The 27,697-nt window shown below is 46.3% G+C and overlaps 1 protein-coding gene across 1 annotated transcript in view; it reads left to right on the top strand.

The window, feature by feature from the left end:
* ACOXL (acyl-CoA oxidase like) overlaps positions 1–27,697 on the top strand; it is a gene marked incomplete at both ends in the record, with an annotated part of 274,096 nt that overhangs the window by 157,409 nt on the left and 88,990 nt on the right. The window contains 1 exon segment of the mRNA XM_080684941.1: positions 22,131–22,240. Coding sequence (XP_080541067.1) covers positions 22,131–22,240 — 110 coding nt within the window.

The following is a 27,697-nucleotide window of genomic DNA, read 5'->3' as shown; positions in this document are numbered from 1 at the left end:
GTCTATAGATTTAATGAAATTCCTATAAAAATCACAACAAAGTATTTTGTAGACATAGACAGGCTTATTCTAAGACATTGTTAAAATGATAAAATAGGAGTTTTCTGCCATCTTCCTGGCAAAGAACACTAGTTTTGACAATCGCACGTGGAGGAGAGTGCCTTGGTGGAAGTCCAGGAATCCAGTGGAGAAGTTCCAGCACACAGCTGGAGGGAAAGAATTGCGATTGGACATGCTGAAGAAGGAAAGAGAAACAGTTTCACTCTACCTGCATCACTCCTCCTCCAAGGTAGCATGGCTCAATGACAAGGATACTGCAGTGTGTGACTTTCCCACGGGGAAAATAAGAGCATGTGAGTGAGCCTCTGGCTTCCCCAAGCATGCAGGACACTGCTATCATAATCAAAACAGTCTGGTACCTGCATTAAGATAGACACATCGACCAGAGGAACAGAATCAAAGGCCCAGAAATAAATCCATGCATATATTAATATTTGACGAGGGCGCCAAGAGTACTCAATAGGGACAGGATAGTCTCTTCAATAAATGGTGCTGGGAAAACTATGTAATTATATGTGGAAGAATGAAATTGTACCCCTATCTCACACCACTCATAAGAATTAACTCGAAATGGATTAAAGACAAACGTAAGAGCTGAAACCATCCATCTCATAGAAGAAACACAGGGTAAAGTCTCCTTGGCATTGGTCTTGTAACAATCTTTTGGATATGACACCCAAAGCACAAGCAACAAAGCCAAAATAAACAAGTAGGACTACATCAAACTAAAATGCTTCTTCACAGCAAAACAAACCACAAAATGAAAAGGCAACCTATGAAATGGAAGAAAATACAAACCACCCATCTGATAAGGGGTTAATATTCAAAATATGCAAGGAACTTATACAGCTCAATAACAAACAAACCATCTGATTTTAGAAATAGGCAACATGAATGGAAGACACACAAATGGCCAAGAGGTATGCTAAGATCTGGAAACAGCCCAAGTAAATGAGTGGATAAAAAAGCAGTGGAATACTATGCAGCTGTATAAAAGAAGGAACTCTTACCCTTTGAGAAAGCATGAATGAACCTGGAGATTATTATGCTAAGTGAAATAAGCCAGTCAGAGAAAGACAAATATCACATGATCTCATTTATATGTATAGTCTAATGAACAAAATAAACTGACAAAAAATAGAGCCAATGGCATGGATGCATGGAACAGACTGACATGTCAGAGGAAAGGGGGCAGCAAGTGGAAAGAGATTAACCAAAGAACTTCTATGCATATATGCATAGTCCACGGACATAGAGGATAGTGTGGTGAAAGACTGGCGTGGGGCAGGAGCCAGGTGGAGGGGGACAAAGGAGGGAAAATAGGGACATCTGTAATATTCTCAACAATAAAAATAAATTTTAAAAAATGAAAAATTTTTAAAAGGTATTCTCAACATAATGAGTCACCAGTAAATGCAAATCAAAACCACAGTGAGATATCACCTCATACTGGTTAGAATGACTATTCTGAAAAAGACAAGAAAATGAGTGTTGGCGAGGATGTAGAGAAAAGGGAACCCTTGTGCACTATTAGTGGGAATGTAAATTGACACAGCCGCTATGGAAAATGCCATGGCGGTTCCTCAAAATTTAAAAACAGAACTAGCATATGTTACAGAAACCCCCTTCTGAATATTTAGCCAAAGGAAAAGCAATCAGGACCTCAAATAAATACCTGAACCCCCATGTTCATTGTAGCATTATGGACAATAGCCATGCCATGGAAACCACCTAAGAGTCCATAGAAACATGAGTGGATAAAAAAAAATGTGGTGTGTATATAGTAGAATATTAGCAATATAAACAAAGGATACCCTGCCATTTGAGACAATAAGGATGGACCTTGAGGGCATTTTATACTAAGTGAAAGAAGTCAGAGAAAAACAAATACTGTATGGCATCACTTATATGTGGAATATAAAAAAGCAGAGCTCATAGAAAATGAGTAGAATGGTGATTGTCAGGGGACAGGGGAGGAGTGGGGGGAATGGGGAGATGTTGGTCAAAGTGTACAAACCATCCTATCTAATAAAAGAGTAATATGCAAATTGACCATCACTCCAAAGACACAAGATGGCTGCCCCCATGTGGTCAAAGATGGCTGCCCCCATGTGGACACAAGATGGTCACCACAAGATGGCCTGCAGGGGAGGGCAGTTGTGGGCAGTTAGGGGTGACCAGGCCAGCAGAGGAGGGCAGTTGGGGGTGACCAGGCCAGCAGAGGAGGGCAGTTGGGGGAGACCAGGCCAGCAAGGGAGAGAAGTTGGGGGAGACCCAGGCCTGCAGGGCAGGGTAGTTGGGGGGACCAGGCCTGCAGGGGAGGGCAGTTGGGGGGGGATCAGGCCTGCAGGGGAGGGCAGTTGGGAGGGGGACTAGGCCTGCAGGGGAGGACAGTTGGGGGAACCAGGACAGCAGGGGAGGGCAGTTGGGGGGGACCAGGCCTGCAGGGGAGGGAAGTTGGGGGGGACCAGGCCTGCAGGGGAGGACAGTTGGGGGGACCAGGCCTGTAGGGGATGACAGCTAGGGGGGACTAAGCCTGCAGGAGAGGGCAGTTGGAGGGGACCAGGCCTGCAGGGGAGGGCAGTTGTGGGCGATCAGGCCAGCAGGGAGGCCAGTTAGAGGTGACCGGGCCAGCAGAGGAGGGCAGTTAGGGGTGACCAGGCCAGCAGAGGAGGGCAGTTGGGGGCGACCAGGCCTGCAGGGGAGGACACTTAGGGGTGACTAGGCCAGCAGGAGAGGGTAGTTAGGGGCAATCAGGTCGCCCAGGGAGCAGTTAGGTGTTGATCAGGCTGGCAGGGGAGTGGTTAGGGGGTGATCAGGCTGGCAGGCAGAAGCAGTTAGGGGCAATCAGGCAGAGGCAGGTGAGCAGTTGGGAGCCAGCAGTCCTGGATTGTGAGAGGGATGTTCTACTCTCCGGGCGGTCGGACATCCGTCAAGGGATCCCATATTGGAGAGGGTGCAGGCTGGGCTGAGGGACACGCCTCCCCCTCCCCCCCGTGCACAAATTTTGTGCACCGGGCCTCTAGTCTATAATAATAAAAGGGTAATATGCTAATTAGACCAGCCATCCTTCTGGACATCCTGCTGGACGTCCTTCCAGATGACCTTCCAGATGAAGCTTTTCTGTGAAGGAAGCCCAGGTCCTGGGTTCCAGAGGGAAGCCTGTGCCAGCAGCTGAAGGAAGGAAGGCCTACTCTTGCACAAGTTTTGTTCATCGGGCCTCTAGTCCAGTTATAACATGAATATATCCTGGGGCTCTGATGTGCAGCATGGTGACTCTAGCTAACAACACTGTATTATATACTTGAAAGTTGCCAAGAGAGTAAATCTTAAAGATTCTCACCACATTCAGACACAAAATTATAGAGATGGAGATCAGATCAATGTTGCCAGGAGTGAGGGAGGGAAATGAGAGGAAAGTGGCTGTGGCTATAAAAAGGTAGCATGAGAGCCCTGGCCATTGTGTCTCATTTGGTTGGCGCATCATCCCATACACCACAAGGTTGTGGGTTCAATTCCCGGTCAGGGCACATAATGAGGTTGTGGGTTTGATCCCCAGTTGGAGTGCATACAGGAGATAATGGATCAGTGTTTCTCTCTCACATCAATAGTTTTTTTTCTCTCTCTTTCCTCTCTCTAAAAATCAATAAAAAACACACACATATCTTTGGGTGAGGATTTTAAAAAATGGTAGCATGAGCTATGCTTGGGTTGGAGCTTTTATGTATTTGACTGTTGTGGTCACACAGAGCTACACATGTGATAACACTGCATAGAAGTAAACACACACACACACACACACACACACACACACCTGCATCTAAAACTGGCAAAAGCTGAATAGGCTCTGTGGCTTGTACCAACATTTCCTGGTTATGATATTGCTCTATAGTTATGCAAGCTATTACTCTTGGGAGAAACTGGAAAAGGGGCATCGCTGAACCATTTTTACAGCTGCATGGGAATCTACAACAATATAAAAGAAACAGTTAAAAACCAAAAGAAAAACGCATCCATGGATAACTTTAGAAGGACACTAAAAATAATATATACAGTTACCTCTATGTTGTAAGGGCTCTGGATAATTGAAAAACTTTATATTGAAATACATTTTTGTAATAAGAATTTTTATAATGAAAATAATTGCTGCCTTACAGAGTGCTGCAGATGTGTTTAGAATGGTATTCGGATATGTCGTTTACTCCATTGGGAACTAAAAGGTAACATGCTACTCAGCGACACCTCTCTGCTGCTCACTTATCTTAACTTCTAGGAAAATCTCCAGTAAAGCACATAATTTGGGGGGAATTATTTAAGAAGCCATTTAATTTGGGTAGATTAAAAACCGCCTGTTCTTTTATCTCCCTCCTGAGATAAAACACTTCTGTTAAAAACACTGGTAAAGAATATTCAGTAATTTAGATGTTGCACTAATTCACATGTCCCTCTTGGCTGGTGACCCAAGTGTGAGAGGTTTTTCAGCAGCTTTCTATTAGGGCAAGTATTTTAAACTTGAGATGCAGTCAGCAGCGCTTGAATTTGAAGCTGTGATTCAGACCTTTAATTGAAGCTCCCCCTGCGGACCCCACGAAAAGGCTGTTTACTTTAGATGTGGGAGTGGTCACCGTTTCTCACTGTGCACGAGTGGGAGCCCATGGAGAAACGGGGACTTGTTCTTTGTCCTGTGGGTGGGAGCAGGGGGCGTTCCAGGGGGGAACTGACCGCACCTGGAGGCAGGCATGCAGGGACACGGAGCCGCCTGCTTGGGAGGACGTATGCCAGCACAGCCGGGAGAGGGGGGGGGGGGGGATGTGTGCCAGCACACGCGGGGCAGGTAGAGCGCACCGGACTTCAGAACGCAGGCTGAGGATGGAAGCGGGTGGTCCACTTTCACAGTCTGCCAGAAAGGCGGTCACCGAAGACCCTAAAACCAGGCAGTGTGCACCTTCTTGGCCATTTTTGCAGACAGACACCTTTCCCACACGTGCTGGATTACAGCACTCACACCGCAGTGGGAGCGTGTCGAGAGGGGGAAGTTATTTTGTAAGTGGTGTGGTGTGTGTCGGGTTCCCACGAGCACCTCAATTTGACAGTGCTCTGGAGGACTCACAGGACTCAGCATGCAGTTGTGATTCTGGTTGTGATTTATTGTAGCACGAGGACGAAACACAGAGTCAGCAAGGGGAAAGGCAGGGGGCGAAGTCTGAAGGGAACCAGGAGTGTGTGTGCCCTGCCCACTGGAGTCACACCGACTGCACAGGCCCGTTCTCCTAGACGCGGGTGACAGCCCGTGGGAGGCCTTATTTGCAGGAAGGCTCGTTAGAGACCCAGCATGAGGCTCTTTTAAGCTTCATTTATTGTGGACACTATTACAGAGCTCCCCGTTTTCTTGGGCACCCTCCAAAATTCCACTTTCAGAAGGAAAACAGGTGGCAGTATAAGCCAGTGTTTGCACGAGCAGCTCAGGCCCAGCGAGCCACACTGACCAGTCGGGGAATGCTAGGCACCCTCCCATTGCCAAGTTTCCAGACGCCCTAGGGTCGGCCCCCCAAGCAGGCCTTCCAGAGAGCAGCAGTCAGGCCCGCCCCTGCCCGCTCCCGCAGTGGTGTCTGCACCCGCAGATGCCCTCCTGGCTTAGGATTGGAAGAGAGAAGATGAAAGGTGGTGGCAGCTGGGGAGGCAACCCCACAGCACCAGAACGGGGAGGAAAGACTCAGACTCAGCAGCATGAGCCGGAGGCCTAGAACCAGGAGGACTTCTGATCCAGGACGCTGCTCCTCCCTCTTCAAAACCTTGGGGAATAACCGGAGGAAGAACAAAGGGGAACAGCCCTCAGCGGCACTGACGGTGGGAGGGGGGATGTCCTTGGGAGACCAGGAGTTGGACAGACTCTAGAGAACAGAAAGCCAATGGGGTGGACTTGATGGATAGATCCCATGGGCATGGCCAAGGTGGGAGCTGTTTCTGTGGGTGTCTCTGGGCAGATGCTGAGTCACAGGGATGGAGAGCAGGAGAGGGTGGGAGACAGCAGGCCCATCTGTGAAGGCTCCTGTCTGCAGGATGGCTGCCTCCCACTTCCGAGCACTTGACCAGCCCCGGAAACCACCCTGGGAAGGACACAGGGCAGCGTGCCCAGTGAAGGCTTGGTCTCCTGTGGGGAGAACCAAGACCCCTGAGTATGTTAGCTTTGTACGGGGCTGGGGTCAGCCCTTCTGCTTGCCAGTTGTCGACACTCCCTAACAGGAAACTTATCCGTTGACATGCCTGGCTTTGTCCCCGGAGCTCTCAGGCTGCCTGGCACCCACACGGTGATGGGAAAGGTGGTGCTGGCTGCCCGACTGTTCAGCTGGCCTCCCACTTGAGGGCTGGAAGCTGCCCCTGCTGGGGAGGCTTCCCTGCTCTGGCTGGATTCTGCTTTCACCCCACTTACTGAAGTAGAGAGAGAAATGTTAGGAGACTGGGGGACGGCCCTCGGCCTGAAGGGGAGACTGGCCCCCCTGAAGGTGCTGGGACTGCTGTCCTTGAATGAGGGGCTGTGGGAAGGGCAGGCACGTGCTGTGGAGCCTCTGAGGCTTTGCATAGGTCCCTCAGCAAGACAGAGGGTCTTCTGACCCTTTCATTATTTTCCTGGGGCAGGGGTTGGAGGCCCTTGGAGAAATTTAATCATATCCTCCACCAAATCCAATTATAACCACACCCATGAAATCCCATTTTCACTTTCTTTTGCTTCATTAGAAATTCGCCAGGACAGGAGCCCTCCTAATCCACTTGGGCAGATTTCCTGAAGAATATTAGTCAGAAACTGCAGACATTGTTCATCACTCTGCAAGAAGAGCAAGTTTATAAAAATACAAATGACCTACAGCCCAAGTTGTTTCAAGACCATGTTGGTACCTGGCTTCCTACAGGAAAACTGATCCCTAGGCCAGTGGTCAGCAAACTGCAGCTCGCGAGCCACATGCGGCTCTTTGGCCCCTTGAGTGTGGCTCTTCCACAAAATACCACGGCCTGGGCGAGTCTATTTTGAAGAAGTGGCGTTAGAAGAAGTTTAAGTTTAAAAAATTTGGCTCTCAAAAGAAATTTCAATCCTTGTACTAGGCCAGGGGTGGGCAAACTTTTTGACTCGAGGGCCACAATGGGTTCTTAAACTGGACCGTAGGGCCGGAACAAAAGCATGGATGGAGTGTTTGTGTGAACTAATATAAATTCAAAGTAAACATCATTACATAAAAGGGTACGGTCTTTTTTTTTTTTATTTCAATAGTTTTATTCATTTCAAACATTTTAACAAGAAGAATGTAAACACTAATTATTATCATTTGAAACTTCAAAAAATGGAGGAAACATAGCACAATAACATACCTTATATTGAAGATGGCAAAGGCAGAATAAAATTGCCTAACAAAGGAAAGGTACAAAAGCCTTTCAAATTAAACTTAAATATAATAAAATAATTTAAAACTAAAACAAATAGAAAAGAACAAAATGTGTAAACAGTAAATTAAACATTTTCTTTAGTGCAACTTCCAAATTATGCCCGGGACGTAGATGTAGATGGCAATGTAGACTGGGTTGAAAGGTTTTTGGTCTTTAAAACATCAACTTCAGTGGAAACAGTGTTGTTGGTCTCCTTTTTTAGCTAAGGCATCAAAGTCTGGAGTTAGTTTTGTTGTGGCTATTCTCAGGATAGATCTGAGGTGTTCATCAGTTAAGCTGGATATGTGAGGGGCTTTGTTGATGTTCATGACGCTAAATGTCTGCTCACAAACATAGGTTGACCCAAACAGCACCAGTATCTTCTGTGCCATCCTCCGGATGTTTGGAAAAGTGGCTTCATTAAGTGAAGCATAAAAGTCTCTTAGTTCAAGAGAGCTGAATTTCTCCTTTAGGACAAAGTCAGACTGAAGATCGATGAGTTTCAGTTGCACCTCTTCTGGTGCTGTTTCAGGATTTTGTGACAAAGGACAGGCCACCAGTTGAAGTGACTGGTCAATTTTTTCACCATCAGAAAACCGACAACAGAATTCTGCATGCAGGTCATCCAGTGATTTGCTGTATTTCTTCACGTTTTGGATGGTCTCCTTCTGTGTGGCTAGTGTGGCAAAATGAGTGAAGACTTTGTCTGAAATTTGTCTGGAAAAGAAAATCAGCTTCGATTTAAAGGCTTTCACATTAGTGTACATGTCATGTACATACTGATCTTTTCCCTGTAGCTTCACATTTAGCTCATTCAAATGTGAAAATATATCTACAGTAAATGCAAAGTCACACAGCCAATTTTTGTCACTCAGCTCAGTAAATTCGTCAGACTTCCCCTTTAATTTCAAAAATGCACCAATCTCTTCTTTGACCTCCCACACTCATTAGAAAACTTTGCCCAAAGTCAACCAGCGGACACAAGAGTGGTAAAGTAAGTCGTGGTGATCTGCATCAGTTTCCTCCAGAAACTTAATAAACTGATGGTGCTGAAGTCCCTTTGCTCGAATGAAATTAACAAGCTTTACGACTGGATTAACAACATTATGAGGTTGTAATATAGACTTGCACAATGATTCCTGGTGAATAATACAGTGAAGAAAAATAACATCTTGGTTAGGGTTCTCCTCTTTCACTTTATCCTGAATTCTTTTTAGCAGTCCAACATTTTTTCCAGTTAAATTTGGAGATCCATCTGTCGTGACATTAGCAAGTTTACTCCATGGTAGCTTCATTTTCTCGATGACAGTAGACACCCGGTCATACAAGTCCTCTCCCCGTGTTTTTCCTTTCAGTGGCTCCATGGCTAAAAACTCCTCCGTAATTTCAAAATTGTCACTAATCCCTCGGATAAAAATTAAGAGCTGAGCAGTGTCCTTTACGTCATTACTTTCATCCAATGCTAGTGAATAAAACTTAAAGAACTCTGCCTTACTATTTAACTTGCTGGCCAAGTCTTCATCAATCAGTTCCACTCGACGAGTCACTGTCCTGCACGATAAGCTGAGTTTTTCAAACTTGACTTTGCTCTCTGGACACAAGAGACCTGCTGTCTCTATCATACATTCTTTCAAAAACTCGCCTTCAGAGAGAGGTTTGCTAGCTTTTGCTAATTTGAATGATAGCATAAAACTTGCTTTGGTAGTTGTCTCTGGAATTGCAGTTTGTCTGTGAAAGACATTTTGCTGAGCCTGTAATTTAGCCATCAACCTCTGTGCAGTAGCCTCCCGTTCTTGAGGTGACTGCTTGCTAGCATAGTTGCCATGCTTTGTGGCAAAGTGACGGCTGAGATTGTACTCTTTGAAGACTGCAAGTGTTTCCTGGCATATCAGACATACCGGCATTGATCAGACTTCGGTGAAAAAATGTTTTGTTGTCCACTTCTTCTTAAACACTCGGCATTCACTGTCCACTTTCCTTTTCTTTGGTCCACTCATGTTTAATATTGGGCTAAAATCAACAGTACCATTCTCTTATTAAATTCTTTACTAAAATAAGACAGTAAAGTATAAAAACAAGTGATTAAATTTGCTCTACTATAACATTTTTGGTCTTCTAAAAATATATATATATAACAAAATCATCTGAAAAAGTTCAGACATGGGACAGAGGCACCCCCTGACCATAGAGAACAACCCCTTTCCTCCATAGGAAACCTGTGTATCTTTCACACAGGCCCTTTGTTTATGGTAACACACATAGCTGCACATTGCTGTGTCTTCCAGACACACTTGTATGGGAGGTGCTAGGGCAGTGCAAAACATGGGTAACCAGTAGTTACCACTAGCACTTCCGTTACTGGCAAAAAACAGCCGCAGTGCACATAGTGTGAAAGAGCCCATTATCAATATCAGATTGCATCCACTGGACTCTATAAAAACAACCAAGTGCCACTTTTAAATGCCCATTGCAACAGCTTTTCTTATTAAAAGCTGGAAATGGCAGGATATTTATATATATACCCCTACTGTGACAGCCTGGCAGAGCATTACAAAGGAGAAAACCCAGCATCTGGTGATGTCCATAAGTACAAGACTTCAGGCTGTCATTACCAGGAAAGGGTTTCATCCAAGTATTAGATATGAACATTTGATTTTCAGTTTTTCATTTGTCCAATTACTTCTGAAACCCTGAAATTAAGCGATTTTGTAATAAAATCTTTAGTTCATCACATTTCTATACAATCTTTTTGTTCAACCCACTGAATTAGGGTTCGTTCACACTAGCCGTGCTGCCGTTGCAGTGTGGTGCAGTACTGCAATGCAGCCCAGCTAGGGTTAATGCAGGGTACACAGGTTTCCATCATGTTTGCGTTGATGCTAATGTGCAGTGGTGCATGTTAACACAAATGCCCTGTAGCACGCATTTTTACAGGCACAAGGGGGAGAAGCAAACGCAGCACAAAATGCATTTGTTTTGCCGCTAACACATGCGGTTAGTGGCCACGGTAGCGTTACTGATACCGCATCCGTATCAGCAAAAAAATGCAGCCGCAGCATGGCTAGTGTGACATGTCCTCTGTGTGTCTTTTTCCCTGCTGTGCGCGTCCGCAGTGGGAAAAAAAAACTGCAGTGGATACAAGCCCTAAGAGCTGAAAGTCTTTGTTGTTTTATTAACAAGTCATTGTAATGTACAGAATGTGGGAACAGGAAAAAAATGTGTTTGAGTAGAGCTCTTAATCTTACCTCAGAAAGGCTCTGATACTGTGCTCTCCAGGGGCGTGTCTCCCTACATCACCACAATAACGTGTCTATGCATTCCCAGGGTGATGTCGGGAGACGCGTCCGCGGGCATTACAAGGAGCCTCTGGAAGATTGAGAGGTTGTTCCTTCTACTGAATGGGCGGATATAAATCCGCCCACTCAGAAGAAGGAGCTGCGGCCGTGTTTCCCGACGTTGCCATGTTAACACTGCTGCTGGTGAAGGAGCGGAGGGGAGAGCAAGAGAACCCTCCACTCTTTTGGCTCCGCAGGCTGGATAGAATAGCCAAAGGGCCGGATCCGGCCTGCGGGCTGTAGTTTGCCCACGCCGGTACTAGGCCCTAGGGCAGTGGTCGGCAAACTCATTAGTCAACAGAGCCAAATATCAACAGTACAAAGATTGAAATTTCTTTTGAGAGCCAAATTTTTTAAACTTAAACTTCTTCTAATGCCACTTCTTCAAAATAGACTCGCCCAGGCAGTGGTATTTTGTGGAAGAGCCACACTCAAGGGGCCAAAGAGCCGCATGTGGCTCACGAGCCGCGGTTTGCCGACCACGGCCCTAGGACCTAGGTATTCCAGGCCCCAGAGGTACTCTCTCCGGGATATTCAGAAATTCTTGTTTTGTTCTTTTTTATTTCCAACTTTTACTATAAATATTTTCAAACAAATTTCAAGAGGAAAATGGAAAGTCTAGCACAAAACACTTGAGAATACGCTCCACTTTCCAGTGTTAATACTCCACAATATTTCAGTGCTGTCTTTCTTATTCTCTCTCTCTATCTCTCTATCTCTATCTCTATCTCACATTTGAAAGTAAATTGTGGATATTAGACACATCATTCCTAAAAACTTCAACACTCATTGTCTACAATAAGGACATTTTCTTACATAAATACAATACCATCATCATACTTAAGCAAAAAGAATAGGAGTTTTATAATATTATCTAATGAGGATGATGAGACACTTAAGGAAAATCAACAACATGAAAAAGAAGGAGCAAGATGGGCAAACAGAACTACAGGTTCTGGAAAAAACTAAACAGAGAAACTAAAACCAATTAGTGTCCCTAGAGATGTATGATTTATTTAAAAAAAAAAAAACACAAAACAAAACAAAAAACAGGAACAGCTTACTCTGAAAAATGAGCATTCAGAGAACCATAGTTCAAGCCCTAGTAACCATAGTGCAGAGAATATAGTAAATTAAAATATACATTCGCAAACATTTACAAATCTAATATAAGGGCTGAAGGATATGTTTAAGGAAACTTCTCAGAACAAAGCTCAGAAAACCCAAGTGAAGAGAAATAAAGGGAAAGGCTAAGAGGTATGGATGATCAACCTAGGAAAGAGGGAACAGATACTACAGAGACGCAGATAAAACCAGAGAAATACAGGAAGAAAAACTTCCAGATGTGAAGGAAGGCACAAGTCTTGAATTGGCAGGGGCCACTGGAAATGTCAGAACCTAAGAGATCACCAAGTAAGGACAAAGAGAGAGCTTTTAGACTGAAAACACATTCCTAAGAAAAAGGGTCAGATTGGCCTCAGCCCCCTGAGTCGCTGGGACAGAGGCTGGCCGGCACTTCCTCTCCAGCGCACCCATGTCCGCGGCGGCCTGTTCACACCTGCACTCCGGGACTCTGCATCATTCTCCCAGCTCTTGGGTGATGCAGGGCTGTTGTCTGCGAAGCACACTTAGAATGGCCAGAAAATAGAGGAGAATGGAACAATGCCTTGGAATTCAGAAGAAAGTTGTCTTGAATGTAAAATTTTATAGCTGGCCAAATTTTTGATTAAATCTATGGTGAAATCACGAATTACAGATCTTCAAATGCTTGATAAATGTGTGCCATGCACTTTCTGAAAGTGTTCCTTGTAGGTGAACTGCAGAAAAGCATGAAAGGAATTAAGAATTAGAAGACGTGTATGCTATCTGGAGCTAATCCAAGAGGAGAATGCTTAAAGATAGACCTGGAGGGAAGTGGTGTGGCAAGCCCAGGACACAGTTAATCCAAATTGGAACAGGAAATCAGAGGAATCAAAAGGACGTGAAGAAGGAAGTGATTTGCTTCAAAATGGGACAATTAAGAAGCAGGAAGATCTTAGTGATGTGATGGGAAAGGCATATGTTTCTTCATGAAACAAAGGGGGAAAGTTCATTAAGACTCTGGGGAAAACAAAACCACTCAAGAAAAGCACGGTGTAATATGAGGCACCCGGGGGCGGGACACGGGAGTCTGGCTGACCTGGACACTGGACACTTCCCCTCCCAGCAGAATAACGCTGCTAAGAATGGTCATTCCTGGAGGCAGGGGTTTAGTTAGGAAACTTGCGCTCTTTCTTTAAGACCATTTCACCTGGATGGAATTTTAAAAATCAAGTATATTTAAAACCATTTAAAAAATAGTTTCTCCTTTCAGTGTAAAAGCTGAGGGAGAGACGAGAAAGAGTGAAGGGTAACAAAGAAAGGAAAAGCTCCCCCTGCACCTCACTCTCCCGCCCTGGTGTTCTTCCACCCCCACGACTGGGGAGAATTCCAAATTCTCCTCCCAGATAAGCAGGACCCAGGTGCTGGGATGGGACGTGGCATCAGGTAAGGACCGGACCTGACCGCAGCTGGAGAACCTGGACTCTCTTATCCTGGAAGGAACCACACAGTAAACCTGAAGGAACCTCCTCACTGGGCTCCCACCTCCTGGTTGTGGTGAGCCCCCGTGGTCAGGCCAGAAGGAGCAGAGTGCAGATGGCCTGACGTGGGAGGGGCGGTTGGTGAAGTGCGTGGCAGCACCACGGTGCATCCACAGTACAGGGCTGAGACCCAGTGGCCAAGGCAGGGGTGATGGCGTGGAGGGCAGCTCTGCTTACGGAAAGATCAGAGCTTTCCTCTCCTCAGGGCCTCTTCTGAGAGACAGCGGGTGCCAGGCTGAGGGCTGCCAGCCCCGGAAGAATTGGGAGAGATGGTTGCAGGGATCTGCCCACAAGACCAACAGATGGGGAATTACACCCACAATCACCCTGATGATGGCAGGAAAAGTAGGACGAGGTGTGTGGAATGAGACCCAAGAGGCCTGCCCAGTGAGGGTGGTGGGGGCCATGGTGAAGCAGCCAGGCCTGGGCTGGGGACCCAGTCTCAGCCTAGGGGCTGTGTGGTGCCCAGGCCAGCCTGGTGGCATTGGAAATGGAGTGAGGAGGCAGCTTGAAGATCTGCTCAGGGCACAGAATTGATGCGAAGCATTTACAAATGGGGTCACTTGGGGGCTTGGAGGGACGCTGGGAGGATGCACGTGCAGGAAAGCTCTCTTCTGGGCTCTGCGTGTGAGCCTGGGAGAAAGGACCAGGCCAGTCTGTCTGTCTGCACTTCTCTGCCTCCCACATGATGTCCTCTTTTCTGTACAGCTGACGGGTTTGGCATTGTTTTCCAAACTGGAATCTAGGATGTGTTAATTGTTTGTTTTAATTTTGATGGTGATCTAAACAAATCGTTTAAGTGTGTGGTGCAGGTTATTTGGATGACAGCCATACACCAGGGACTGCTGTGGGTTCCAGCTCAGGTGTCCATGTATTGAAACCCTTTGGCACCAAATAATACCCCTTAGGTCACCAGAAACCAACCAGGAAAGAAGAGATGTAAGTTCTCTCTCTATCTGTGCCAGGTGCAGGCCAAGGGCGGCACGGTGTGCGGCTGGATGGAGGGAGTGGCAGGCATTCGAGGCCAGGGGAGAAGGGGCTCCTACCCGAGCCCGCACAGCCGGCAGAACCCGCCCGAGGAACCACGTCCAGGCTGCACACCACAGTCGGCCACATGTTGTTAGGCCGTTGATTTGGATCTCTTGGTTTTGTAACTTTGCTTGTATTCAATTTCATTGTTTATAGTTGAACAAGAGCTATAAACAAAGGTGTTTATATCTAGTTTTATGTTTGCATGTGTTTCAGTAACAATATAATTTGAAACAACTTAAGTCAACATTGGGGGTTAAGGGGAATGTTTTTTCCTCAGGGGGAGGGTTGTACATTAGTCAAGTTATAGAAAATTTTATATTATTTCTTTTACTAACATTCTCCTTATGGTCCTTTAATTTGCACACTCACATCTATTCCAGTGACACTGGACACGCTGCTGTTGTTAGGACCTGAGAATCGGGAATGGCCTGGCACCTGCATGCACTGCATGGAAATTTCTGGAATAGGGAGAAATGGGGGGAGGAACGGGAGGGAAGGCCATGGTGGGGGCAGTGGTGAGAAACCTGGGCGGCCAGCAGCAGAGGCCCTGGACTTCGGAATGTGGATAAATTAGCTTCGGGGAATTCAGCTTGAGCCCAGTTGCTGGGGTCGGGGGGGGGGGGGCGGTTACCCCTCAGGACACAGTGACTGCAGATTCCTAAACCATAGAACCTGTATCACCACCCCCCCATCCCGCCGCCGCAATGGGGACCCCATGCCTGGCTCAGGGGCTGTTTCCCTCAGACCCCCAACCTCTTCCCGGAATCCAACTCCACAACACGGTGTGGTTCCTGGTGTCTCAGCGCCTTCAATAAACCCTTCCCGGGGTCCCAGCTGGTTCTTCCAGGTCCACAGGCCAGGACTGGGCCATTTGCTGAGGTCCCAGCTACACGGGAGCTGGGGGTGAGCCGGACATTTCCCCCTCTAGTGAGAGAAGGTGTGGGCCAGAAAGGAAAGTCTGTGTGGGGCGTGGGGGCATGGCATCTGGGACCAGCAGCTGACCAGCTGCTGTCCTGCAGGGTAGGGGTGCTCCTGAGCCGGCCCCACTGTTGTGAGCTGGCCAGTCACAGACGGCTGGTCCATCAGGGGGGCAATGTGGAGAGGGGGAGAGGAGGGTCAGGACTCACTCCTGGGGTTCTTACATGAGCTGCTTGGGGCCCTTTGACCAGGGGGTCCAAGTCTTCAGGGCCAGGCAGAGACCAGCATAGGGCACCAGGCCCCTGGACCTCAGAGCGTGGGTGGGACTGAGGCCACACAGGCCCTGCCCTCCCCAGGGGCTGCCATTACCTCCACTGACTTTTGTCCAAGAGAACGTGGCCTCAGACTTCACAGAAATGCCACTGACCTGCAGGCACAGGGCTCAGTCCCGCCTCTGGCGTGCAGCAACCTGGGCCAGTCCCTGGTCTCCCTGAGCCCCCTCCCACATCTCTAAATGGAGTGCTGACTCTGGAGGGTTATGTGAGGGACACAAAGTGTTAACCACAGGCACACCTTGTTCTATTGTGGTTCACTTTACTGTACTTCTCAGATGTTGCATTGTTTACAAATTGAAAGCAAGACCCACCCTCCCACACACACCTCAGCAAAAATATAATTCACTTTATCAAAACACTCACTTTATTATGGTGGTCTGGAACCAAACCCGCAGAATCTCTGAGGCATGCCTGTCCACATAATGAAAACTCAGTATCCTCTGCCTGTTGCTAGTGTCACACAGGGCACATAGTAGGTGCTCAGCAAATGCATAGTGGATTCATGTGGTACCAAGGATCTGGTTTGGCCTGACCACGTGAGGACCTTTCCTTACAGCTGTGGGCAGTGTTTCCAGAAGCAAGGCCTTGTTCAGGATGGAGGCAGAAAGCAGCAGGGCTGTGTCCAGCACCAGGCCGGAAGGTTAAGTGGAATCTTGGAAGGAGAGCAAGGCTCGGATAGGGGCCTGTGTGAGCTAGGTTCCAGCAGCCCAGGAGGAGGGCCACACGTCTATGGCAGGAGGAGCCCGGATTCTGCTTGGGCCAGGTGCATGGAATGCTGGCCTTCTCATGGTTGAAAGATACCTTTTGAGATAGATCAGTGAGCAAATGTGGAAATACGGGGCGGGGCGGGGGGGGGGGGGGGGCAGGCAGGGGAGAGAAAGAAATCTTCCTGATCATCATAGAAAAGGATCTCCTTTTGACTTGCTGTACTTCTGTGCCTGTCAGGTTCGGGTTCTGACAGATGCCCCCAGAGTGCCATGGGTGTTCCTATGCTGATCTCTCCCATCGGACTGGAAGCCCAGTTGACTGGAAGCTCTATTGACAGTGGATGCCGTGCACATAGTAGGTGCTCCATAAAGGGGGGTGGAATGAAGGAAGGAAAACATCAAAGATGCACTTTGTTTTCTGTGGGGAAGAGACATTGAGAAAATAGATTGAATTTGATCCAGATTTAATTAAACAAACAAAAAACTAATCACTATTGAGTTCGTTTGGGAAGTGCATGAGTTTTTGCAGGGCTTAAATCACTGCTTTGGACACATCCATCCTCCGAAATAAAATTCAAATTCATGTTTAAGGCCCAGCAATTACTCTGAGCAGTATACATGTTGGTTTATGTGTTTTAAAGCAGTTCTTTCCCCTCCCCGGCCCTCCCTATTTCATTCATTTCTTCTAATTAGGCAATCTTTAAAAATTCTCCTCAAAGAATCTTATTTTGATGTGTTATTCAGCATCTAACAGAAGTGAAGCGCTAGAATGCTTGGTGGTGAGTCACGTCCACTTGGTCTTTTCTTCAACCTTATACCCGGGTGACACCTGGGCTGCCCTCTGGGACCGAGGTGGCCAGATGTAGATGTAATACAGATGCAGGACATGCAGGTACATTCGTGTCTGATGGTCCTACTGGGGCCCCGGGGACCAGATCCAGCTTCCTGGGGTGAAAGCTGGACAGTCATACAGTACCTCGAACTCAGAGGGGCCCTGCTTGGTTTAATGCTCTGCATTCACCATCTGGAAATTCTTAATACTTTTGGAACATTTTCATTTTGCACTGGGCCCCAAATTTTGTGGCCAGTCCTGCTCAGCATTATTTGGGACCCTAATGCCGTAAGTACTGCCACTCTGAATGACTCCATCGCCCTCCGTGGCTCACACCTGAGTGCATCTCCACCTGGCTTGTCCTGGTCACAGAGTGGGTGACGTCTGGTGGCTTTGTTTAGACACCTGTTTCTATTCTCATTGGCTCTGTATGTTTCTGCCTTGGCACTAGACCCTACCTTTTAGACTTTTTAATCCAACTTTCACTGAGCCTGGCATAAATCAGTGAGATGCTGCATGCGTGGAAATGCTAGTTGCTTCATAGATGCCTCGAATAGCCATTTGACCTAAAAACTAACTCCTGTTGATGTTACCTGATTGCCATTGCCTGATACATATGATATCCATTATGAATGCATGCTTATGATGTCATTTTTTGCACAACTGCCTAGACTCAGAGTTTCCAAGGCTGTAGATGAGCGTGATTCCACCTGCAGGTGGATCTTTTCCAGAGGGAAGGAGGTCGCTGTGCTGACTGCTCAGGCCCCTAGAGTTCTCCGGAGAAAGGCTCGGGAACAGGTGCACCAGGCTCAGCCGCCAGGGATTAATCACGCGCAGAGGACGGCGGAGAGAATTCACGTGCGGAACTGGAGAACGCCTCAGCCACAAAAACAATCACCTAGTGAGAAATAGCGTCAGCGGTCATCTTGGGAAAATCTGGTATAAGTATTAAAAACCCCAGGCTTAGATAAGGAGGTGATTACTCATATTGCAAAAAGGATACTTCACGTTGCAGAATGATCTACTTTTCAGTTCATTTTTAAATAACGAGGTCTCCAACACAACGGGAACATTGAATGTATAAAAATGCTATTGCACTTCCTGGTTTGGATAATTGCTGCTGTTATGTGAGATCTCACTTTTGGGGTAATCTGGGTGATGACTGAACAATAATACCTCTTTGTGCTATTTTAACTTTTTGTGGATCTATAATTATTTTAAAATAGAAAGTTAAAAATACTTATATGAATATACATGTGTGTATACAGTATATTAGTGTGTAGCATGTAGCATGTTGGTATTAGTATACAGTACATATATTGTGTATGTATGTACACGTAGTACATTATAGTGTGTTCTGGACACATCTCCGAGGTGAAGCGAGCTCGTCTTCATTGCACACCCAATAGAGAAGGTGACTGCTCTATCTTTGTCTTCCCCTGGTCATTTATCAAATAAAGTATTGGATCTAGAGAGTGTTATCCCCAAACCCCATGGTAGCTGATGGCTTCAATCATTTAATCTTTCACCACAGGGGCTTCAGCAGCAGAAAATAAACTCATTTTTAAAATCATGTTTTCTTGTCTCATGACCTAGAAAAGGAGGAAATATGCCAAAAGCAAGAGGCAAAGAGGAAAGAAAGGAGCAAAAAAATCTGCTTTTGTGAAATCAGCCGGGGCCCAGTGATCTCTTTTTTCTGTTGTGTTTAGCGCCTGAACTGGATAATTATGTCATTCCAAAGCAGAAGGAAGTTATTCAGGAATAGGTCAGATTGGATGAGATACTGGACACAGGAAGGGGGTTTGTTAGTCAGCCCGGGTTCAGGAAAGATTGCTCAGCTTGCAGTGTGGGGCTGTGCGTCCTTGGACAGCACACAGTGGACACTCTGACCTCCCAGCATTCACCTTCCAGCAGTAGAAAGACAGGAGACCATACACAGGTTGTTGTGCTCTATGTCAACAGGTAGTAATAATGGCAAGAAGACAAATGAAGAAAGATAAAGGTCTGAGGTAAAGAGAAAGCAAAATTTAATTCTTGGGATGACAGTGCTCTTGTACCAAGAGGGAGTTAGAGGTATAGCCATCATAAACTTAACAGATTAGAAAAAAAAAAGAATATAAGTGTTAATCCTAGTGATGTGTCAGTGAAACAAAACTGGATTACTAATGTAATTTGAATTATAATTTTAATTCTAGTTAAAATTCGCCAATTTCCCTCCATTTTTTCCTCTGCTGGAAATGTTTTGATTTTCACCTTTATTTTGTATAGCAGCCATAATAATGCTCACGTCCTTTGATCCCTAATACAATGATTCTTAAACTTATTAGGCCTGATGCCCTCTTTTTAATTAATTAATTAATTGGTTATCTATTATTTTTTAATTCTCACCAGAGGACATGTTCATTGATTTTTAGAGAGAGGCAAAGGGGGAGAGAAACATCAAAGTGAGAAAGAAACATTGATTGGTTGCCTCCTGCACTCACCCCATCTGGGTCTGGGGATCAAACCTGCAATCTAGGTATGTGCCCCAATTGGGAATCGAACCCAGTACACTTTGGTGTACAGGACAATGCTCCTGTGTCACAATATTTTGTGACACCCCTTTATTATCCTGAAATGAAATCATAGATAATATAATTTATCTAGAGGCATAAATTCAAGAATTCAAGACAGTACTCCAAAGAAACAAAATGAAAGTAATCCTATATAATAAAACTTTAATATGCAAATTGACTGAATAGTGGAATGACCGGCAGAACGACTGGTTGCTATGATGCGCACCGACCAGGGGCACACAGTGGTTGTGGCGGGAGCCTCTCCCGCCTCCGCAGCAGCACTACAGACCAGCGAGCCCAGTGGTAAGGAGCCGCGAATAGGCAGGCAGTAAGGAGCGAGGGGTCCAGGACTGCAAGAGGAATCCCAGACTGTGAGAGGGATATCCTACTGCCGGCTTAGGCCCGATCCCAAGCCGGCAGGTAGACATCCCCCAAGGGGTCCTGGACTGTGAGAGGGCGCAGGCTGGGCTGAGGGACCACCCCCCCCAGAGCACGAATTTCGTGCACTGGGCCTCTAGTCCTATATAATAAAAGCATAATATGCTAAGTGTCCAACCCATCGGTCAACCGTTTGCTCGACCGCTTGACCAGTCGCTATGACCTACACTGACCACCAGGGGGCAGACAATCCCACCGGTAGGTTAGCTTGCTGCTGGGGTTTGGCTGATTGGGACTGGGCAAGAGGGCCGGACACACCCTGGAGCCCTAAAGTGGTCCCTCCCCCACCGGTCAACCCCCTTTGGCCCCGTTTGGGACTGGGCGAGATGGCCTTGATAGGCTCCGATCCCTGGCCAGGCCGAGGGACCCCCCACCTGTGCACAAATTTGTGCACTGGGTCTAGTTTATAATAAACCTGACAACATTGTAAGACCTAAGAATGCCACATTTATACATGGAATTGGCATGGCAGCCTCGGATATAGACTGAAGCCAGAGTTAGGGTGCAGTCACAAGTGGGAGCATCACACCAGCTTGCATGTCATTTGCCTAAAGTGGGCCCTGTGGCAACCTCTGGCTTCAGGAAGCAGGGAGTGTAGTCCTCCCACAGGCCAGGGTGGGGAGAACCTGAAAGCTTCGGTGTAACTGCACGAAGCTCTGGGTTGTCAGTCCGCTGCTTCTGTTTGGCCACATGGCATTGGACAGGACATGGCTGTGACACTGTCCCGTGACTGCACACCTGGCTCTGCCACCACTGCCAGGAAAGCTTCGCAGGCACATGACTGGAGGAGCTATCAGCATCCCTCATATAGGCAGGATGGCCTTTACAAAAACCTCCGTGTCGGCTGATTCATGGATTTATCCTTAGGTGATAACCTTAAGAGGACAGTGCTTTTTGTTGGAATGTATTGATGTCAAGGTATTAGTGACACTATATAGTTGGAAACAACCTAAATATCTAACTGAACATATAGCCATTAAACAAATAGCTAGAATTCAAAACAACAATGTGAACCAAAAATACTACTTACGATATACTGCTTGTCAAAAGCATATATACTTTTTAGCATCTCTATACAAAACATGAACATATATAAAACAAAGAAGGAAATATTCTGACACTGGTTTTGTAGGAGAATGAATCAGCTATTTATTCCTGCATAATAAACAATCCCCAAATTTAGTAGCTTAAAACAAGTCACAGTTGTTAGCTCATGGTTCTGTGGGTTGTTTGGGCTAGGTCACCCAGTGCGATTCTTCGCTGGCCTTGCCTGGGCCGCTCTCACCAAGGCGGTCAGCTGGAGGCTCGTGGCAGGGTGATCCAAGGTGGCCTCTCTATCAGGCCTGGCAGCTGCTGCCACCAGCTGGGCCTGGCTCTGCCGCAGGCTAGCCACGAGCATCTTTAACAAACCTGGAAGAGCATGCAGTATGTTCAGGCCAAATCATAGCTTTAAAGCGAATGAGGGAGGAGATGGATGGAGATAGTTTTACATGTACATTTTAATGCTTTTTCCACCCAAACCTAATCAGCCATAGACTATCAGAGGCACAAAAGAAAATAGACAAAACATCTGTCTGATCCAGGAAAGGCAAGTTGGTTTTATCTGAAGTGGCAGCTGAAGTAAGTGGCACTGGGACCAGCATTCGTGCCTGGGGTCCCGGGAAGAGAGGCAGCTGCTGGCCACGCTGGGAGGGATGAGAGTGGGTGGTAAGCTCCACCCACTTGTTGTGGGGCAGAGGGGACCCTGGAAGGAGGAGGTCATTGGTTCCTTTCAGGGAGTTTACTAGAAGCAACTAGAACTCACCGGGTTATAGCATGTGAAGACACTGGCACTTTTTACATTTTGGACAAATGACTGACAAATGGTAACTCTGCACGTAGGTTGTAGTGCAGGAACTGCTGGTTCAACACCCTAAGCATCATGAAGAAAGGCCACTTGTTAGCCTGCCCCATAGCTGGGCCGAGTCTGGGGGCGACAAGCTCAGAACCAGGTACGAAACTGCTCAGGCTATCACCATCCTTGGCCCTCAGTGTCGTATTATTGAGCCTGAGAACACAGAGCCTTGGCATGGCAGCTCACTCGATTGAAATGTGTACTACTCGGTATATATACAAAAATACACGAATACGTAAAATGAACACTCGTGCACCCACTCCCCAACTTAAGAACCGTAACGATGCTAATTCTGTTTTATTGCGTGTTCACTCTTCCGAGCCCTTCATAGATTTTAATTATAAAAACATGAGGTAGGTTATTATTTCCATTTCACATACGAGAAACTGAGGCTCAGAGGTTAAGGATGTTGCCCCAAGTGGCATGCTAATGAAGGGTGGAGCTAGGAGTTGAGCCCAGGCAGTCTGGCTTCAGGATCCATGCTTTTGGTTGTCTTTATTGATTTTTTTAGTATGGACTTTAAACTTGATGAATAAGGTGTGAAGTATGTGGAATTCTGAGGCTGCCTGTTGTCACTCAGTATTCTGTTTCTAAGATTCATCCAAGCTGTTATGTGTAGCTGAGGAGCTCTTCTCACTCACTACATTTCACCACGTGCATATACCATCATCTACTTACCATTCTCTTCTCCAGCAGCCAATCAGGCTGTGCTTTTGATATTTTGCATAAAGCTCTTATGAAGAACCTTATCCATATTTTCAGGGGAAATGAGCGAGAGTTCCTACAGGGTTTTCCCATTTAGCTGCCATGACTCAGAGAAAGAAAGACATTTGACGTCACAGTGACACCCACACATCCATCGAGCACCCCACCCAACAGGCACAACTGATGTAAACACGCCATGAAACGATACTTATCCTATCACTCATCCTGCTTTCTGATGTTTTTAAATTTTTAAAAATTCTGATCTCAATCCTTTGATTTCATGACTCGTTGGTGATTTTCAATCTGCTGTTTGGAAAACCCTCCTCAACAGTATGTATAGCCTAGGAGCCAGTGTTCCACTTCACCCGCTGGTGCCAGGTTGTTTTCTAACGTGACTGACTGTACAGTTCGTACCTGCCAGCAACACGTGTCCTGTGAAGCCATATCCGCGCCAACACTTGGCCTTACTAGGCTTACTTTTTGTCAATACAATGTAAGAAAAAGATCTCTCACTGACTTTAAATTGCATTTTTCTTGTTGCTGTGAGAGTTGGGCATGCTTTCACATGTTTATTGCCATTGTGTTTCTTCTAATGTGAAATGCCTGTTCATGTGTTTTGCCAATTTTTCTATTTTTTTGTCTTATTATTTTCTTTTTAATATTTATTTATTTATTTATTTATTTATTTATTTATTTATTTATTCACTCATTCATTCATTCATTCATTCATTATTTTTAATTCTCACCCGAGGATATTTTTCCATTGATTTTTAGAGAGAGTGGAAGGGAGAGGGAGAGACAGAGAGAAACACCGATGTGAAGGAGACACATCGATTGGTTGCCTCCCACGTGCCCCCAGCCAGGGCCAGGATCCTGCAACCGAGGCATGTGCCCTTGACCGGAATGGAACCTGGGACCCTTCGAATAGCGTGAACAGGCTGATGCTCTATCCACTAAGCCAAACCGGCTAGGGCTTTATTTATTGACTTCAGAGAGAGAAAAATATCAATTTTTGGACTTTTAGGGATTTTCTGTCCTTTGTTGTTATAAATGTTACAATTATATTACCCAAGTTTGTGGCTTCTTTTAGATTTTTCTTATGGTGTCTTTTTTTTTTTTTTTTTCAAATCCTCACCTGAGGATATGTTTTTATTGATTTTAAAGGGAGGGAGGGAGAGAGAAAGAAACATCCAGGTGAGGAACATTGATCAGTTGCTTCCTGTATACACCCCCGCTGGGGATCGAACCAGAAACCTACGTATGTGCCCTGATGGGGAATCAAACCCACAACCTTTTGGTGTATAGGATGACACTTCAATCAACTGAGCCACCTGGCCAGAGCTTTTTTAGGTTTCTGTACATTGATTGGCACACTGTTTTCCATTCTCTTACTTTCCTGATTTGGATTTATAGCAAGCTTTTCTGATCTCATAAAGTTGTTGTGGGAGTAGTTTCTTATTCTGTGGAAGAATTTATAAGTTAATTGAAACCTATCTGTGCCTGGGGGAATATTTAAACAAACTACTGATTTAATTCATTTAATTATTTTAAGGCCATTTAGGCTTTTTTTGTGTCAGTTATAGTAAATGGTATTTTTCTAGAAATTTGTCCATTTGTTTTTTAATTTATTGGCATAAGGTTCTTCATACTATTCTCTAATTAATATGTTTTGCTTTCACTAGTCTGTAGTTATGTCCCATTTGTCAATGCTAAAATTATTTGTGTGTCTTCTCTTCTGTATTGTTGTACAGTTTTATCTCATCAGATGTTTTTTTAGTTTGTATTGTCTAAAACAACCAGCTTTCCCTTTATTGATCTGCTCTGTCCTACCTCTCTTTCCTACTTCATTGATTTATGCTCATAAATGTACTGTCTCCTTTATTCGACTTTTGAGCAGCTTACATGCTTTTATCCTTTGAGTATTTTTAAAATTATTATTTTTATTTGGAGGCAGATTATTGATCTCCATAACCCAAATGTATTGAACTAATTTCTAAGGAAACTGTTCATTAGAAAATATAATCTTACAATCCTGATTAAAAACAGGGGAAACATATATGACAGTGTGGGACTTTCCACAACTGGTGGCATGAAGTGGAATTAAGAAAGTTATACTCACCCTAACCGGTTTGTCTCAGTGGATAGAGCATTGGCCTGCGGACTGAAAGGTCCCAGGTTCGATTCCGGTCAAGGGCATGTACCTTGGTTGCGGGCACATCCCCAGTAGGAGGTGTGCAGGCTGCAGCTGATCGATGTTTCTCTCTCATCGATGTTTCTAACTCTCTCTCCCTCTCCCTTCCTCTCTGTAAAAAATCAATAAAATATATTTTAAAAAATAAAGCTATACTCGGTACTTCTTTTCCTTTTTTCCTACTGCTCAGAAGATTCCTGTCTATTCACACTGTAGTCTCTCTCATCAGCCCCGCATCCCAGGACTGTCTCACGTACGTCTCAGATTTAGTGTCTCAGTTTGTCCTGCACCCTCTATGGTCCCCTGCATCTTTTCACTATGCCTGGTCCTGAGTGGGCATTTCATAGTTCCCATAGGCTTGGCCCAGGCTGTTAGTTTGAAATTTTCCCACATACAAGGGGTGAAAGGACAGCACTGTCTCCATCAGCACCAGTTCCATTCGCTCAGGAACCTCTCCTCTCCTCTCCTCTCCTCTCCTCTCCTCTCCTCTCCTCTCCTCTCCTCTCCTCTCCTCTCCTCTCCTCTCCTCTCCTCTCCTCTCCTCTCCTCTCCTCTTCCTTCCCCTCCCCTCCCCTCCCCTCCCCTCCCCTTCCTTCTCTCCTCTTCTCTCCTCCCCTCCCCTCCGCTCCCCTCCCCTCCTCTCCTTTCCTCTCCTCTCCTCTCCCCTCCTTTCCTGACAGCGGAGTGGGGCCTCCTCACTCCAAGATCATAACAGCCCCTCACCCATGTGCAACCCTCTGCTCCCAGCACATGTTCCAGGACAGACTTGAGATGCGCCAAAGGCAGTTTTCCAATTGTAAATATTTGGAAAGTTCCAGTCCATTTATTTTTGTTTCGGTTATTAACCTCCAAAACAGTACACATCTCCCTCCCGCACGTTCAGACGTACTGATTCAGTCTGTCTTTGTTCTGCGTAAGTCCCCAAATCTTACTGCTCTGATTGTTGTGTATATTAAGAAAAGCCTTTGTCATCCACCTGTGACCTGGGCATCTCCCTGGGCATTGGCGGTACAGGGTCCCTGGGCATTGGCAGTCCAGGGTGATGGGTTCTCAGCGGAGCTCACACCCTACTGCACAGCAGGATGGCAGTCACAGGACACTCACACGAGGCAACAGGGACATGAGGAAAGATGGGCTGGGAACTTCCTGCTGCCCTGAAATCCCTCCAATTAGCTGCCATTGCATGGACACCCATGGGCCCCCTCTGGACTGAAGGAGGGCTCAGTCATTGAGACAAGGCGAGGGAGGCAGGGCACAGCTCCCACACTGGGTGTTTGGAGTCTGTTTGTGCCTAAGTCTCAACTCCTCTGTGCCTCCGTTTCCCCATTGCCCAGATGGGGAAGATGGACATTTCTGTGCTGAAGAAAGCCACCCTCTCTGTGGCACGCCCTACCGTGCTTGCCCACACCCCTCACTGCCTCTCCTGCTCCTCTTCCCTTAATCCAAGTGTCCCCCGGGACAAAACCCAGCTTGAGTGTGTTCTGACCATGTGACCTTGGGCAGGTTCCCACATCTTGCTGAGCCTCAGTTTCTCAAACTCTGCAGTGAATGATTATAACTTCATCATAGAATTATTGAATCATTGAATAATTCACAGCAGTAATTATCCCAGTGCCTGACACATGATGTATATAAGAAATAGTATTCATTGACAAAAATTTTGTGACAGGTATATTTTATTAATAATGTTCACATATCATCATATTATACCACATGCGCAACAATGGTGAGCAAATTAGGGTAAGCCCACTTGATGGAAGTTATATACACTGAGTGGCCAGATTATTATGAACTCTGAACGCATAATAATCTGGCCACTCAGTGTATATCCTATATAATAAAAGGCTAATATGCAAATTGTCCCCTTGACCAGGAGTTCGACCAGCAGGCAGGCCGGCCAACTGCCCATGTCCCCTCCCCCTGGCCAGGCTGGCCGGACCCCACCCATGCACAAATACATACACTGGGCCTCTAAAATACACACACACACACACACACACACACACACACACACTGAGTGGCCAGATTATTATGATCTCTGAACGCATAATAATCTGGCCACTCAGTGTAGTTGTTAGTGAAGAAAGACTATATAAAATATTGAACATCCTATATAATAAAGAGGTAATATGCAAATTGACTGTCACTCCAACACACAAGATGGCTGCCCCCATGTGGTCAAAGATGGCTGCTCCCATGTGGACACAAGATGGCCACCACAAGATGGTCGACAGGGGAGGACAGTTGTGGAAGATCAGGCCAGCAGGGGAAGGCAGTTGGGAGCGACCAGGCCTGTAGGCGAGGGCAGTTGGGAGTGACCAGGCCTGCAGGGGAGGACAGTTGTGGGGGGGACCCAGGCCTGCAGGGGAGGACAGTTGGGAGTGACCAGCCCTGCAGGGGAGGGCAGTTAGGGGCGACCAGGTGAGCAGGGGAGGGCAGTTAGGGGCAATTGGGCTGGCAGGGGAGCAATTAAGCATTGATCAGGCTGGCAGGGGAGTGGTTAGGGGTGATCAGGCTGGCAGGCAGAAGCGGTTAGGGGAAATCAGGCAGGCAGGTGAGCATTTGGGAGCCAGCAGTCCTGGATTATGAGAGGAATCCCAGATTGGAGAGGGTGAAGGCTGGGCTGAGGGACACACACACACACACACACACACACAC

This window comes from Plecotus auritus, assembly GCF_963455305.1.
Source record: "Plecotus auritus genome assembly, chromosome: 8".
Taxonomy (NCBI): Eukaryota; Metazoa; Chordata; class Mammalia; order Chiroptera; family Vespertilionidae; genus Plecotus; species Plecotus auritus.
Note: the sequence above shows the minus strand (reverse complement) of the source record. Positions and strands in the feature narration are given on the sequence as shown.